The sequence below is a fragment of the Copadichromis virginalis genome, linkage group LG1 (genome assembly GCF_057382275.1).
Source record: "Copadichromis virginalis isolate Kocher_CV1m ecotype Utaka linkage group LG1, C_Virginalis_male_GT1.1, whole genome shotgun sequence".
NCBI classification, from domain to species: domain Eukaryota; kingdom Metazoa; phylum Chordata; class Actinopteri; order Cichliformes; family Cichlidae; genus Copadichromis; species Copadichromis virginalis.
Genome location: NC_140618.1, coordinates 28,016,428 through 28,032,787, shown reverse-complemented (window position 1 = coordinate 28,032,787; position 16,360 = coordinate 28,016,428). Strand labels below are relative to the sequence as shown.

General features: G+C 40.3%; 1 protein-coding gene and 1 long non-coding RNA gene across 3 annotated transcripts; one reads left to right on the top strand and one right to left on the bottom strand.

Moving 5' to 3' along the window:
• Window positions 1–877: 877 nt before the first annotated feature.
• LOC146718920 (uncharacterized) lies at window positions 878–2,416 on the bottom strand. Of its 2 annotated transcripts, XR_014920570.1 has the most exons (3): window positions 1,592–2,416; window positions 1,395–1,506; window positions 878–1,314 (listed from the first exon to the last, which is right to left on the bottom strand). It is a non-coding gene; the product is annotated as an uncharacterized LOC146718920 (long non-coding RNA). The 2 variants fall into 2 exon arrangements; XR_014920568.1 differs by having other exon boundaries at window positions 1,395–2,416.
• A 1,929-nt stretch (window positions 2,417–4,345) lies between these two features.
• LOC146718919 (cell surface A33 antigen-like) lies at window positions 4,346–10,952 on the top strand. Its single transcript, XM_085457920.1, has 5 exons — window positions 4,346–4,568; window positions 7,874–8,052; window positions 8,159–8,378; window positions 10,283–10,447; window positions 10,703–10,952. Exons 1-5 carry the CDS (start codon window positions 4,346–4,348, stop codon window positions 10,897–10,899), a joined length of 984 nt encoding a protein of 327 aa, XP_085314046.1. The 3' UTR covers window positions 10,900–10,952.
• The last annotated feature ends 5,408 nt before the right edge of the window (window positions 10,953–16,360 follow it).

The window sequence follows — 16,360 nt, the reverse complement described above, 5'->3', positions numbered from 1 at the left end:
TAAAAATATAGTCCAAACAGGTAAGGTGTAATTGTATTACGAGCCATAGTGCTTGGTCTGTTTGTCCCATGTAAATCAATTGCAGTTAGAGGCTACATTAATTTTCTTTCTGTAAGCACTTATTGAAATTATCTGAGCACATTACAAGTACATATTTGCTTACTCTGTATGCTCAAATGTGGCCCGTTATAGCCAACAGAAAAAAAGCGGAGGCCCGAAAAACAGGTGGGGGTCCTCCACCACCACCACTCACAGAGGCTGAGCAGTTGGCCCTCAGCCAAAACAGTGGGCGCCCTGTGGCCGAAGGCATCTCTGCGGGGACATCCTCTGAGGCAATAACCCCGCAAGACACAAGTGCCTACATAAGGGGTAAATTCAAAATAATACATGATGTGCATACATCCTTTCTTCACAGTCACCTTTGCAGTGCGACACATTCATTTGATAAACTCTTTACCATAATGAATTATTTTGTAGTGAAGTTATTTTCCTACTGAGTTTGCCTTCCCTCAGTCTTGGTTGTCTTTGAGAGCATAATGACAATGAAGTGTAAGGTGATTGGTATGTTTGTTAATTGCCATTTGGTCCCTTGTAAGTTATAAGTGACCTGTATGAACCTCATATTCTATCAGTTGATGGTGGTGGTGTACTGCATCTGGTGCAGCCTCCTGTTGAGCCAGACCAACATGCAGTTGTGAGTAATACTCCACAGATTATATGAGTTTACAGTAGAACAGCAATGTTGTTTATTTCTTTACTACAGGAAAATAATGAAGAAACATTGACAGCTGTTACAGAGGAGGAAGCAACAGAGACACTTTATGAGGTTTACATCTTTTAATACTTTGTGTACAGGAAACACAGGTGACCAATAAAGCCAGTTGAACAAAAAATCTGTTTATTCTTCTTTCAACATGTTGAGGTGATGGGTCAAAAGAAATGATTGTGACATATGGTGTCTCTGACTGCTCTTCCATCTTGTATGTCCGTGGGAAGGGTCAGGATGTTCATGGTTTGGATCACTGCTGATGTTTGGTTCAGAAGGACAGTGTTCTCCTCTAATTGTGGCAATGTTGTGAAGAATCACACATGCCACAATAATGTCACATGCCCTTTCTGGGGTGACCCTGAGTCTTTGCAGGCACTGGAACCGGGCCTTAAGCATTCCGATAGTCATTTCAATTCTGGCTCTTGTCCTGCAATTAGCCAGATTATATCGCTGCTGTGGGCCCGGTTCAGGGTCAGGGTAAGGGGTAAGCAAATAGGGTAAACATGGATACCCCCTATCACCAAGCAAGTAGCCAGTGAACTCTCCTAAGACAGAAGGGTACACTTCAGTTCAAATGTCCCTGAAGCAATTGGTCTTTATATATTTTAAAGTATTCTCAACTCACCATGTCCAAATTTTGTGCTCAGTGTACATTCACGGAATATTTGTGAGTCATGGACAGAGCCTGGCCACTTGGCTTCCACATTTGTGATAATGTTGGCAGCATCACATATGATCTTCACAGTGCAGAGAACACAAATTAGCATCCATTACTATAATGAAATAATTTGTTAGTTTGACATGCTACAGGGAACTATGTACCTGTACATTAATGCTGTGGAAAGACTTCCTGTTCACATAGTCTCCTTCATTTACTGAAGGAGCAATGATTGGAATGTGAGTGCCATCTGTACAGCCAATCACGCCTGGGAACCCTGAAAATAAATGTGCAATTTAAGTAGTAGTCCAAGTATCACCACATCATAAATTAAGTTTCGTTCATCCTGATACCTGCAATTTTGTGGCATCCCTCTTTGATAAATCTTGTGGGTCTGTGACCGGGGAACACCACAAACGGGTACAGGAGACGTTTCAGTGCAACTGTAACATTCCTGACTGCCCGACAGACGGTAGCCTTGGAAACGTGCTCAGCGTCACCAATATTATACAGAAAGCTCCCGTTTGCAAGAAACCGAAGTGCAATACAAATAATATGCAATGAACTGAGAGCATGTCCGCGATGTGTCACATGCGTAATATATGGCCTGAGGATGTTATCCAAATAAATTATAGATTGTGCTGAGAAACGGTAACGTTCGCACAGAAAATCATCAGGAAATGATAAAATGTCCAAACGCGCTCTGATCACTCTCTCCCGGCGGAGAGCTCTGCGGAGAATTTGGGCTTCACGATCTACTGGCTCTTCAAGGAAGTGGCACGCCATGTCCGACACTTCCTACTGTCAGGTTTCCGACAAAGGGGCGGAGACAGTCAGGGTTAGTTGTAGTAAACCTGCTAGGGGGCAGGTTAGCTTCACGGAGTGTGTCGTCATAGTGACTCACTGAGGCTTCATCTGAACTCGCTTTGTGAAACCGAAAACCCAGAGTTTTCGTTAACTCAGGGTATACTTACTCAGTTTTTCCACTAAACCGGCTTCCTGAAACAGGGCCCAGGTTGTTATCTACACACCAATCTGACAGCCTCTGAACTTCAGCTCTGTATGCTGTCTCATCTCCCCCAGAGATGAGCCCCACCACGGTGGTATCATCTGCAAAGAGCTTTGAACAGGTTTGCTGCATCAAAAAGGAAAATAATAAGGTGAGATTGGCTCTCTCTTCTCTTATTCAAATCTTCACTCATGTTTTAAATCAGCTAAGAAATTATTCACTTAAGAACAATTAGGGAGCTTTCTCACACAAAACTACTACCAGTTGATGGCGCTTAATAAGAGATGTTTTCCCAGTGGGATCAGTAAAGTCTTGCCTTAAACAATGTATTCGCACTGCAACCTTAATTGCCATGTTTCTGTATTCAGTGCCAAATAGTTTAGAAGTATATATTATTTTCTGTCTAGTTCATTTGGCATTGTAACCTTAACTTCCTCAAAGATAATGAAATTGCATAATCAATGGTGGAGAAGCTTCTTTTTCTTCCATGGTATAACATGATGCTGTGAGAATGTTTGTTTCCACATGTATGATAATTCTTATATTGTTTATTGTGCTTACTGTATCTGGATATCCAAGTTTATTTTAAACTGTACAGATATTCATGTTTACATTAAAGATTTTCCAAAGCTTTGACAAGAATTTGTTGCTGTGTAAAAAGAAAATGACAGTGTTGGATATTATTTCTTTTGGTGTATGGTTTCTTTGTTTGTGTTTTTTGTTTTTTTCTTGCTAAAAGCAAAAGCAGTGTAACTGAATCTGATACACTTACTTACATTACCTGCATTAAGGCTTTGGAAAACCTCTCCAGATGTGCAGCAGACTTGAGCGCCACAGAGACAAGCTGTCCTAAGATTTTTAAGTAGCCCAAAAACACATTGAGAACAAAGAGCTTCTGGTCATCAGAGGTCCTCATCAGTCTGGGTAGGGAGGTGGCCAAAGAGTGGAGATTCTCAGATAAGTGATCAGTGAAGGTCTGAGTGCCACTGCTGCCACTGTGACTCTGATTCCTCTGGGATACCTCTCTGAGAGTGACTTCACACCTAGAGGAGAAAACAGCACTATCAGTAATCTTGTATCCATTAATTATGATTCATTTGTTTCTTTTCTTTATAAAAATATCAATCAAATCAAACCTCTCTGACTCCAGATACCACATCATTAATTGCCCCCACCAGTGCTTCTAGTAGAGATCCTACACACTCAGTCAGTGACCAACCACATCTGGCCAGCAGCTGATCGGCCAACTCCACCATTGCCGGCCTAACCCTACAGTGCTGGTGCACTGAAGTGCGCGACATTATCATCTTGAACAGCACAGACAGCTTCTCTGCCGTGTTCTTCACCCACTCCGGTGTCCGAAGGACTATCAGCTGTCCGATCCTCCCCAGGTCTGCAGAGGGAGTCTGATACGACTCATTGGACTGAAGCTGGACATCCTCCATGATAATCCTCCATGCTGTCAGGTGGACAAAACCTGACAGCAGGTGATCACATAAACCGATCACTGCAGTGCATTTGTCCTATCATATTGACACATTTTCCTTCAGTTCTAGAAAGAGTGGTAACTCGTAATATAGCAGAACACACAGTCGGGGCTCTTATTACAGTGAAATCGCAACTTTTAGATTTGTTTCTGTTGTGTTCCTCAGATTTACCAACATTCGCAAAGCTATGCTTCCTCTTTGTCCTTCCGTTGTCACTCAAATATCTGGAAATTGTTTCTCTTGCTTGAAATAGGTGGCATATAAAGTGTGACTTTCAAAATGATCTTTTTTCCATATCTTATGCATCTTGCATGTGTTTTTTTTGTTTGGTTTTGTTATTGTTGTTGTTTTTTTTGTTTTTTTCTCTCCCCCGCAGGGGGTGAAGCTGCCCGTTCCTGCCCTGGCTCATACCTAGGGTCAGCATGGATGAAGAATCCCTTGAGGCAGCCATCACTGCCTATGGTGCACAGTTGCAACAGGTGGAGACAGCCCTGTCTCTTGACCTGGACCCCACCCAGCACTCAGACTTGCTCAAACTGAAAGAAGATCTCTGTCAGCTTATAGACCTCAGGCCAGACCCTGAGGCCAGCCTGGTGTTTGAAAAAGAGGTGACCACTGATGCAAACGGCGGTCTTGATGCTGAGTGTGCTGCTTTCTACTCTGAACTCGGGGAGTCTTATGTAATAGCTCAGATTTCAAAGAGAGGACTAAGGGCGGGGGGGGGATTCCTTCGATTATGAATAAGGACAAGAAGAGGTCGAGGAAGGAGAAGATGCACTTAGTGGTACCAAAATAAGAGCGCTCTATCAGATGACATGGGGAACATTGGAGTATCATAGTGTCATTGTAGTGGGGGCAGAACCACCAGATGCGCACCCCTTAGGATGAAGAGGACAACGCTACTTTCATTTCATTGTTCACTCAGAAAACTAAACTGTTACTCTACGATTGCATAAAACTGCTTGATACACCATGCCAAAGTTTTCAGCCACAGCTTATGATCCAACATCTGTGTTCTCAAATGTATTTCCTCACATTGAAGCTAATTGAAGCGTGAGAAATACCAACAGCTCAGAGAAGAGGTCGAGAACATGTGGAGGGTGAAGGTAACAGTGGTCGCAGCTTGGGAGTCAATGCACTAGGTGCAGTGGCTGAATGTTGAGAAGTCAAGAATATTAAAAGGCACAATTATGTAAATGTTTTTAAAACTGCAAGTATTTTCCATGCTGTTGGAAAAAAATGGGCTAAAAATAAATTGTTTTTTTGTATGACACAGTATTTGTAATTAAATTACCTGTTACAGTTTCAAGAATAATGTCATGGTCCTGGGTCAGTTTGACCCAGCGTTTTGTGTTTCCTTGAAGTTCATTTTTGTGCCTTGTGTTTATTCTGATTTTGTATTAGTTTAGGGTTGAACCTGAAGTTTAGTGTTTTATCAGCCCTACCCGTGTCTGTCCTTGGTTCTCTGTTCGTGTCCCCGTGTTGTGTTGTTATTCAGTCTGTTTCCTGCTCTACTTTGAAGGCTTGTGTTCTGGATTTCCTGTTCTATTCTGAAGGTCTGTGTCTGTTGTCATTGTGTTCAGCTTGTGTCCTCCAGTCATCATGTGTATTCAGATCAGCTGTTCTTCCCTCCTGTGTGCGATTACCCGATTACCTTGTGTGTGTGTATATATAGTGGGTGTCGGTCTGTGTCGGCTCGTCTGCGTTCTATGGTGTGTCGTTCCTGTCTCTGCCCCACACCCCTTTTGTATGCTCTCAGGTTTGTCATTTAGTTCTCCCAGTTTAGGTTTCTTCAGTTGTTTTGTCATGCCTCACTGCCTGTTTTTGCCACTCCACCACTTGTAAATAAATGTCACTCGAATCATCAGTCTCTGCCGCATTTTGGGTCCTCCTTTTCCTCCAACACCGCACGGCTCACCCCGCCAGCCGTGACAAATAAAACATTATATTAACAAAAGGGACATACTCCTGTCTAAGAAAAAGTCACTATTGATCAATATTTACATGTTTAACTATTTCTGGTCTATATGTAAATGTCCCTAACAGGGTGGAACACATTCAGAGGCAATGGTTAAGAAAACTACCTGTATACTATTTTATCGAGCCCTATGCTTGACCATAATGGATTTCATATAGTTAAACGTGTCAGTATTGAAAAGAAATTATACAAAATATAAAACATAAATCTTTTTTTTTTTTCTTCAAAAGTTATGAAGCTAAAATGTTGCCGCAAAAAGGGACTCACACAGCTACAGTGTCATCTGACTGTGGCTTCACTGCCTTTAATAGCTGCTGGTAGTTAAATCATCCTTACAACCTGTTAGTTGTGTTCACCAGTTTTCTTCCTGTTGCTCGCCTTTCTTTCGTTTTCTTCCTTGATACGTCAAGGAAAAAAGACACGACTTAGCGTGCATTAGCAGTCGCCTTGATGTAATAAAGCAGAGGGTGCAGGAAGTGAAATCAGACAGCCTCCACTAAATCTGATGGAATCAAAGTTCAGGCACTCAACTGATTTATTTAGTCGATTTCATGATGACACTGTAAATTTAAAAAAATGAAAAACAAACACAAATGTTTCATTCCAGTCTTGAAAGGACCCATCCTCCCTCTGGCCCCTGGGCAGTCTTGTTGGACCTATGCCTATGATGGTAGAGTTGTGATATTGGCAGGTCTGTTGACTTTCACAATCAGCATTTTTTTCCCCTTTCTTTCCTGGCTTCAAAGAAGCCAGTCTTTATTAGTGTCATGTGATTGTTCTTCTGAAAAAAAAAAATCATCCCTACAAGTGTTGCCTTCTTCAAACAGAGACATTATCAAATGATGGAGGTTAAATAATCGATTAATCAATTAAAGCTTTAAAAAATAAATTAAAAACAAACATTTTAATTCAAGTGAACTATTTGATGGCTGTGCGCACTCTGAGAGCTCTCAAACCCTAATTCTGATCCAATTAAACATTAAGGCTTACAGCAGATTGCAATCAGATATATAAAAAAAACATCGTACTGGTAGAACTCTGGGTTAACTAATAAAGCAAAACGATAGGCTTCGTATAATTATCTCACTTCATTGTTAAGGACACATGTTTCAATCAAAGAATAGCCCTGAACAGATAGGTATATTACATTAAAGGAAAAGTCACACTCAAGTGGGACAAACAAATGTTACCCGAACAGCAGAGGGCATACCCAGCAGGTACAACATCACTCACAGGGCAGTTTCGCTTCCCTTTTATTTTACAGAAAACAAAGAAGAGTCAGTGGGGTTCTGCTTAAAAAAAATTTGCTTGCCATGGAGGAGAGGATTTTTCCATGTACGCTTCTGTGTCTATGTAAGTATTCATCTAATAATATTTCAACTCTTTCCTCAGAACCTCACCGACATCACTGTAAAAAAGGAAACTGGCCTAAAAACCCTGCTTAGAAGTGATCCGTCTTACTGGTGGGCTTTAAAGTACTTGTTCAATAGTCAAAAACCAACAAAGTAGAAATAAGACGCCTTTAAACCAATTTTGCCAGACTTCTTGTTATCATTTTTCGTTTATCTTTTGGATTCAAGCCTTGCTTTAAAATTTAGCTAGCACACAGAAGAGGGTTTCAACAGACTGTTATGAGCATCATGATTCAGCAGAGGAAATTTTAATGGGGGTTTTTTCCCCCAAAATCAAAAATAAATAAAGTTTATTCTGAAACTAAAAAACAATAGTTATTTTAGAGCATCGCAACTTTTCAAGCTTGGTTTATAAACTGCAGATGATTATTGTATTTAGTAGGTGGGTGTGAGGGTGGAGTAGTAGGTTTTCAACTTTGATTTTCTGCTGCTGAACGATTATTAGTAAAGAATCCATGAAGACAAATGATTCAATATCAGAATGTTGTGTTTTTATACATACAGGATAGCTGAGAGTGCTTTATATTGATCTGTCTGATTTGTTTGTATGTCCATCACAGTGCTGTCAGGTGTCGGTGCCGTTACTGTTACTGTTACCATCCCCCAAAGTCAGTATGAGTATGCCAGAGGGGACAACATCACACTGCCCTGCTCCTTTATAACGACAGCTTCGATAACCTCCCAGACACAAGTCGTCATCACTTGGTCTTCTTTGACTCAGCAAACTACCACTGAAGAGGTTGGCATCTACCTATCTTTATGACTCTCTCTAAATAAATATTAAAGTCCTGAGATGCAAACATGTCCTTGTGTTTTTTACTCTTCTTCCTGTCATTTTCTAACAGACAGTGATCGCCACCTACTATCACAGCGCTATCCCAGCTACTGATATAGACACTGACTATGAAGGTCGGTTGTCCCTGGATGTAGATGTCACTCAGGGAAAGGCTAACCTGAAGCTTTCCTCCATCTCACTAGCTGACAATAAAAATTTTGAGTGTCGTGTGCAGATCCCAGGTGACAAGAAGGGCAAACAAACTGCCATCACAAACTTGGTGGTTCTAGGTACAGAGGGGCAAAAAAGTATTTAGTCAGCCACCGATTGTGCAAGTTCCCCCACTTAAAATGATGACAGAGGTCAGTAATTTGCACCAGAGGTACACTTCAACTGTGAGAGACAGAATGTGAAAAAAAAAAATCCATGAATTCACATGGTAGGATTTGTAAAGAATTTATTCGTAAATCAGGGTGGAAAATAAGTATTTGGTCACCTCAAACATGGAAAATCTCTGGCTCTCACAGACCTGTAACGTCTTCTGTAAGAAGCTTTTCTGTCCCCCACTCGTTACCTGTATGAATGGCACCTGTTTGAACTCATCATCTGTATAAAAGACACCTGTCCACAGCCTCAAACAGTCAGACTCCAAACTCCGCCATGGCCAAGACCAAAGAGCTTTCGAAGGACACCAGGAAAAGTATTGTAGACCTGCACCAGACTGGGAAGAGTGAATCTACAATAGGCAAGCAGCTTGGTGTGAAAAAATCAACTGTGGGAGCAATCATCAGAAAATGGAAGACATACAAGACTACTGATAATCTCCCTCGATCTGGGGCTCCACGCAAGATCTCATCCCGTGGGGTCAAAATGATCATGAGAACGGTGAGCAAAGATCCCAGAACCACACGGGGGGACCTGGTGAATGACCTGCAGAGAGCTGGGACCAAAGTAACAAAGGTCACCATCAGTAACACACTACAACGGCAGGGAATCAAATCCCGCAGTGCCAGACATGTTCCGCTGCTGAAGCCAGTGCATGTCCAGGTCCGTCTGAAGTTTGCCAGAGAGCACATGGATGATACAGCAGAGGATTGGGGAAAATGTCATGTGGTCAGATGAAACCAAAGTAGAACTTTTTGGTATAAACTCAACTCGTCGTGTTTGGAGGACGAAGAATACGGAGTTTCATCCCAAGAACACCATACCTACTGTGAAGCATGGGGGTGGAAACATCATGCTATGGGGCTGTTTTTCTGCCAAGGGGACAGGACGACTGATCCGTGTTAAGGACAGAATGAATGGGGCCATGTATCGTGAGATTTTGAGCCAAAACCTCCTTCCATCAGTGAGAACTTTGAAGATGAAACGAGGCTGGGTCTTCCAACATGACAATGATCCAAAACACACCGCCCGGGCAACAAAGGAGTGGCTCCATAAGAAGCATTTGAAAGTCCTGGAGTGGCCTAGCCAGTCTCCAGACCTCAACCCCATAGAAAATCTGTGGCGGGAGTTGAAAGTCCGTGTTGCTCGGCGACAGCCCCAAAACATCACTGCTCTCGAGAAGATCTGCATGGAGGAATGGGCCAAAATACCAGCTACTGTGTGTGCAAACCTGGTAAAGACCTATAGTAAACGTTTGACCTCTGTTATTGCCAACAAAGGTTATGTTACAAAGTATTGAGTTGTATTTTTGTTATTGACCAAATACTTATTTTCCACCCTGATTTACGAATAAATTCTTTACAAATCTTACCATGTGAATTCATGGATTTTTTTTTCACATTCTGTCTCTCACAGTTGAAGTGTACCTCTGGTGCAAATTACTGACCTCTGTCATCATTTTAGGTGGGGGAACTTGCACAATCGGTGGCTGACTAAATACTTTTTTGCCCCACTGTAATATGTCAGCTGTCGTTTCTTCCTTTATACATTATACGATGTTACACTCTGATGTTTAACCTTTATATGTTCTGATATGTTGGTTATTCCTAATGCAATGAATTATCGAAAAGAGTGTCTGTGCATGTTTCAACACTTACTGTATCCTGTATATGTATGTTTTTAATGGTCATAATGATTGTGGGCTTGCTCCTGCTGTTCAGAGATAAAACTGTTGCTGAGTCCATCTCGTGTACGCCTTGCATTCCATTACTAAAGTAATCACACTACATTTATATTTGTCTTCTTTTAGTGGCTCCCTCTACACCCGTCTGTAAGATCCAGGGAACAGCACAGTATGGCCAGAATATCACCTTAACCTGTGCGTCTGCAGGAGGATCTCCAATGCCCACTTATAGCTGGAAACGTTATTGTGAGCATATTCAGCCTGTTCCTCAAGACCCCCAAACCACTAACAGTAAGTGACACTTTGATCCTTTAAAATCTTTGCTAACAAGAACAAATGTGGACATGATCAGAGAGACGCTACGCTTGGTGTACAAGTGAGGTTATCTTTTGTTTCACAGCCAGTGTTTGGTATTTATTATTGAAGGATATTAAACATCATGAAAGTGAGCAGTCAGATATACAATGTCACTCTTCTCTATCAAAGCCTCTATTCATTTATTGTATAAAATTTGTTATATATCAAACCACATTTTTTGTGTTTCAGAGGACGGCATCCTGTCAATGTACAATATCTCCAAAGATACATCAGGATTCTACATCTGCACCTCACAGAACAAGCTCCGTGCTGCTACCTGCAACCTCACCCTCTCGCTCATGCCACGTAAGAGAAACATGTTTTTTCATAGAGAAAATTCTACAGAAAATTATTATGATACATACCCCTGTTGTTCCCCCTGTTAACTTGTCTGTCTTCAACCCTGCAGCATCCATGAATGCTATTACCGATCTTTCTCATCATCTTCATCTTCTTCTTCTTCTTCATCTTCTTCTTCTTCTTCTTCTTCTTCTTCTTCTTCTTCTTCTTCTTCCAAAATAAATAGCAATGAGAAGAATTACACCGCAGGGTTATGTTCCTCGTTCTGGAAGATTTAAGCATCTTTTTAAATCATTTTTTATGAGATGACTGGGAGAAAGAAGACACTTCAGGATCCTTTTCAGACCAGAGTCACACATATTTGATGAATGTTTCTTTTCCAAGCTGTACAGAAAGAGGACAATGCGACCAACACTGTGTCATTTCTCTATATATGAGGTTTGTTCTTTTCTTGTAATTAAGGAATTTATTACTATCACACAATTTTACCACTAGCCTGTTTAATTCTTTCTGTGTGATCTTTCTGTACATGCATTAGGTTTATCTGTGAACTGTGTACAAGTGTGACTTCGCTGGTTGGTCACATTCTGATGTGAGTCATTGCTCGATTGCGTAAAGGCAGAAACGTTGACTACCTTCAGTTTTCTATCAAGTGCTTTCTGTTTCTGTATTTTTTTAAAAAACCACAGTATTAGGGAAACAAAAATTAGAACTTCTACTTTTCTTTGACTGTATGAATTTCAGGACTCAGTCGCGTTTAGCTGCTGCTAACTGCATGGATTTCGTTTTCCGATTACTTAATCCCAAGAGCATCAGGAGAGTGACCAGATACACGAAATGGTTATTACTGTCAGCCAAAGTACTCTCACTAACAATTTATCCCCTGAATTATATTTGCATGTGTTTATGCACAAGTTGGGGAAGCAGTGTATAGTAGTAAAACAACTGTCTGACTGTGCAATTGCATTAGGCTTTCCAATGAAGTGTTTGCAACATCTATGTGGTTTTCGTTTTTTATGAAATAAATTTAAAGAAGTGGAAAGTGTGAGGGTGGCTGTTCAAAAGGAAGATGGATCGATTGACAGATGGACCTCACCTAGACTTACAGTGGGGCAAAAAAGTATTTAGTCAGCCACCGATTGTGCAAGTTCCCCCACCTAAAATGATGACAGAGGTCAGTAATTTGCACCAGAGGTACACTTCAACTGTGAGAGACAGAATGTGAAAAAAAAATCCATGAATTCACATGGTAGGATTTGTAAAGAATTTATTTGTAAATTAGGGTGGAAAATAAGTATTTGGTCACCTCAAACATGGAAAATCTCTGGCTCTCACAGACCTGTAACGTCTTCTGTAAGAAGCTTTTCTGTCCCCCACTTGTTACCTGTATGAATGGCACCTGTTTGAACTCATCATCTGTATAAAAGACACCTGTCCACAGCCTCAAACAGTCAGACTCCAAACTCCGCCATGGCCAAGACCAAAGAGCTTTCGAAGGACACCAGGAAAAGTATTGTAGACCTGCACCAGACTGGGAAGAGTGAATCTACAATAGGCAAGCAGCTTGGTGTGAAAAAATCAACTGTGGGAGCAATCATCAGAAAATGGAAGACATACAAGACCACTGATAATCTGCATGGAGGAATGGGCCAAAATACCAGCTACTGTGTGTGCAAACCTGGTAAAGACCTATAGTAAACGTTTGACCTCTGTTATTGCCAACAAAGGTTATGTTACAAAGTATTGAGTTGTGTTTTTGTTATTGACCAAATACTTATTTTCCACCCTGATTTACAAATAAATTCTTTACAAATCCTACCATGTGAATTCATGGATTTTTTTTTTTCACATTCTGTCTCTCACAGTTGAAGTGTACCTCTGGTGCAAATTACTGACCTCTGTCATCATTTTAGGTGGGGGAACTTGCACAATCGGTGGCTGACTAAATACTTTTTTGCCCCACTGTATGCATTTCAAATCGGTGTGTTTGCATGCTGATGAGAAGCTGGTCTACTTGCTGATGCTGAGCTAGCTTTTTTTTTTTTTTTTACATTTATTCTTTTACTTACTTGTTTACTGCTTTAATACCACAGTGTGGGACTAATATGGCTTTAAAATGTAAAATCAAGTGATTGAGATCTCCTGTGTGACATTTTTACTCCGGAGTGTGATTTTTCTTGTTATAGTACTTTGCACTGTAAGAAGTGACAGTCTTATGTAGTCTGTGGTGTGTTGGCTGTGTGTATTTTAGCACATATCTAACCACTTGTTTTCCTGTTAGCGGCACCCACCTTCTATATGCAGGTCTTCACATCTGCAGCTGTGTAACTGCTGGATAGACATGTTGCAGCAGCCAATGGCTATTGAAGTCCCTGATAGTGTCTCCTCTTTTTCCTCCTGTCTGTCCAGAGCTCCTGGGTTTCTAATTATGCTTTTCTAACATACATTTGCACATTATCTGTAAGTCCATGTAAATTTGTGCAATCGCATTGATTTAAGAATCTCATTATGGTCAGCACTAAGGCATCAAAATCCTGCTTTGCAGTTATGCTTAATCTGTATGTTACTGTTACTGTATGTTTTTTAGTTTTGTTTTCGTTTTTTTGTTGTTTTTTTGGGGTGGGGGGGTTGTATTATATTTTATAAATATTTTGCTCTTTTACATTTTTTTTAATGCACTATACTGCTGAGTGACTGTCTTCATTGCAGTGTTGACCCTAACTTGCATATGACAAATAAAAGTGAAACTGAAACTGAACTGAAATACATTTCTAATCACACATGAATACAAACACATGGCTGTATCTTATATAAAACTATATACAGACTCATAAAAGATAAGCATGCACTTCAGCATCTACTGATCACTTATAAATACAGTAAGCTAACTTTCCCTTGGTGACAGAGCAGTGACCTATGCCTGGTGCACTCGTAGCACAATCTGCTGGTGATCCTGTGTTTGACATGAAGACATCCCACTGTGAGCACATGGAGTGATGTGCTTAACAAATAAAATGCACAACAATGTTGCAGTAAAATATAAAAAAAAAAAAAAAAAATACAACAAGTCAAGAAACAAGTATTAAAACAGCAACAAAAACTAAGGTTGTTAAAACCAAAATATTTAGTTTGATGTGTGCTAAAAGGCACACCATAAAAATGTGTCTTTAGTAACAATTTAAAATGTTCGAGCATTTGTGCAGATCTAATATTAAGAGGCAGGCTATTCCAGAATCTGGGACTTGCCACAGAGAAGGTTCTGTCGCCATGAGATTTAAGTTTAGTCTGTGGAATAGATAAGGTTAGTTTTAACCAGAACCTCGTGGTTCTATCTGGAGCGTAAATAAAAAGGAGCTCAGACTGTTTAGTGATTTAAAAACAAAATGAAATTTTTTAAATTGGATCCTGTAAGAAACAGGCAGCCAGTGTAGACAGGCCAAAACTGGGATAATATGCTCCTTCTGTTTTGTACCAGCTAGCAGATGAACAGTTGCATTTTGGACCAACTGGAGACGATAGATAGAAGCCTGGTTCAAACCAAAAATATAGAGAATTGCAGTAGTCCAGTCTGCAAGTAATAAAAAGATGAATAACATGTTCAAAGACATTAGCTGGAAGGTATGGCTTAACCTTGGCTAGCTGTCTCACATGAAAAAAGCTGGATTGGATTACTACATTCAGCTGCCTACACAGTTTAAGGAACCTTCGAGGTACGCACTGAGGTTTTTTACATTTGACTTACAGTAGGAAGATAAGGGGCCCAGAGCACTGTCACTGTGTTTATTAACATTGTTGCCAAAAATGACAACTTCTGTTTTGTTTTTAATTCATTTAAAAAATTGTAAAGCCATCCAATGTTTAAAGTCATCAAGGCAACGTAATAACAGCTGAAGTGGGTCTGTCCCTGCTTTTAAAGTCAGATAGATCTGCAAGTCATCTGCAAAACAGTGAAATGAAAGGTTGTACCATGAAAAAACAGAGCCCAGAGGCAACATATACAGCGCAAACAGGGCAGGACCATGATTAAGAGGGGTTATTTTGGAGCTGTGGAGGCCCATGTTGTCATAAAAAGTCCTTCCAGATAAGTAGGGCCGAAACCCCTGGAGAGCAGACCCTTTTAGCCTAGCATACTCCAGCCATGATAGCAGCATATCATGGTCGACCATGTCAGAGGCTGCTGTCAGGTCCAACAACAAGAGGGCAGCAGAGCTGCCAGAATCCAGAGTTAAGAGAAAATAATTAAAAACCCTTAAAAGTGCTGTCTCAGTGCTGTGTAGTGATTTAAAACCGGACTGAAGCTTTTCAGAGATCAAGGTGTGTGGTATCGCAAGAAATTAGTTGGTTATATAAATATATGAGTATGCATAATAGTTATTATTCATAGATACCTACATCCTAAGTTCCCGTTATTCATCTGAAAGAAACAGATAGAATGAGTGTGTCGCTACAATGGTAATGCCAGGAGAGGCAGTATAAGTTCTGTGTTACATTTATGTTGTAAGAAAGTGGGAGAAGAGCGTGTCCTGTAGGAGGCAGTAAAAATGGACACTGATGTTCTGAACATGTACTGACAAGACGGTTCAGTAAACAAGTTGCAACCATACTCCATTGTAAGGCTCAGTTATTTTATTTTTATTTTTTGAAGATGCAAGAAGGTGATTAATCAATCTTGATTAAGATCAAGGTGCCTGCAACTGTAAATAGATCACTTTCTCCAGAACTTTTGAGAGAAAGGGGGGTTTCGAAACTGGCCTGTAATTAGCCAGAACAGTTGGGTCCAGGCTGTGTTTTTAAGAAGAGAAATATAGCCTACTTAAAACATGACAGGACACACCTGTACCAAGGGAGGTGTTAATGAATTTCTTGTTTTTAATTCATTTTAATTAATCTGTTAATTAATTAAAGGATTTAAAAGTACAATATAAACCAGCTGAGTAGTTTATCTCCCTATGTAGTGCTAACAATAATTAAAATATATCAGCGATAACAAAGTTGGGGAGTTTGAAGGGTGAAAGGGGGTTGATTAAGGAATCATGGGCGAGAGAAACACACATGGAGCGCTGTAGTAGGATGAATACATTAATGAATAAAACAATACCTTTGATTTCTAAACACTAGATGGCAACGTAGAACCTCCCAAAAAGCTGTGTTCATCAGCTGATAACCAAAATAACCTGCACTTCCGTTGTTATCATTAAAGTGATTACTGAGCTTTTAACTAAGGGTGGGAAAGGGTGACATATTTTCAACAGCAACTTTAATTTTATTTTACTCACCGTGGTTAAGACTTCACTGCCGCCATCCATTGTTGCAGACGCTGGAAGGTACAACTGGGAGCCCGTGTAAAGCTGCACAGCTGATAGTGAATATGGCAACATTTGAACTTCAGAATAAAATTACAATCGGTCAGTGGTGAAAATCTTCCCTCAGTAACATCTGAGAAGCCATGGAGGTGATCTGCTTTTTTATCTCAACACGTTTTACTTCAAAATCTCACAATATAAAACTGTTACAGGATATTAGATATTAAAAATATTGAGTGATTAC

Coding starts and splice junctions, on each gene's coding strand:
- LOC146718919 (XM_085457920.1), top strand. CDS start 4,346: ATGGATGAAGAATCCCTTGAGGCAGCCATCACTGCCTATGGTGCACAG. Junction 8,379..10,282: donor CACAAACTTGGTGGTTCTAG/GTACAGAGGGGC, acceptor GTCTTCTTTTAG/TGGCTCCCTCTACACCCGTC. Junction 10,448..10,702: donor AGACCCCCAAACCACTAACA/GTAAGTGACACT, acceptor TTTGTGTTTCAG/AGGACGGCATCCTGTCAATG.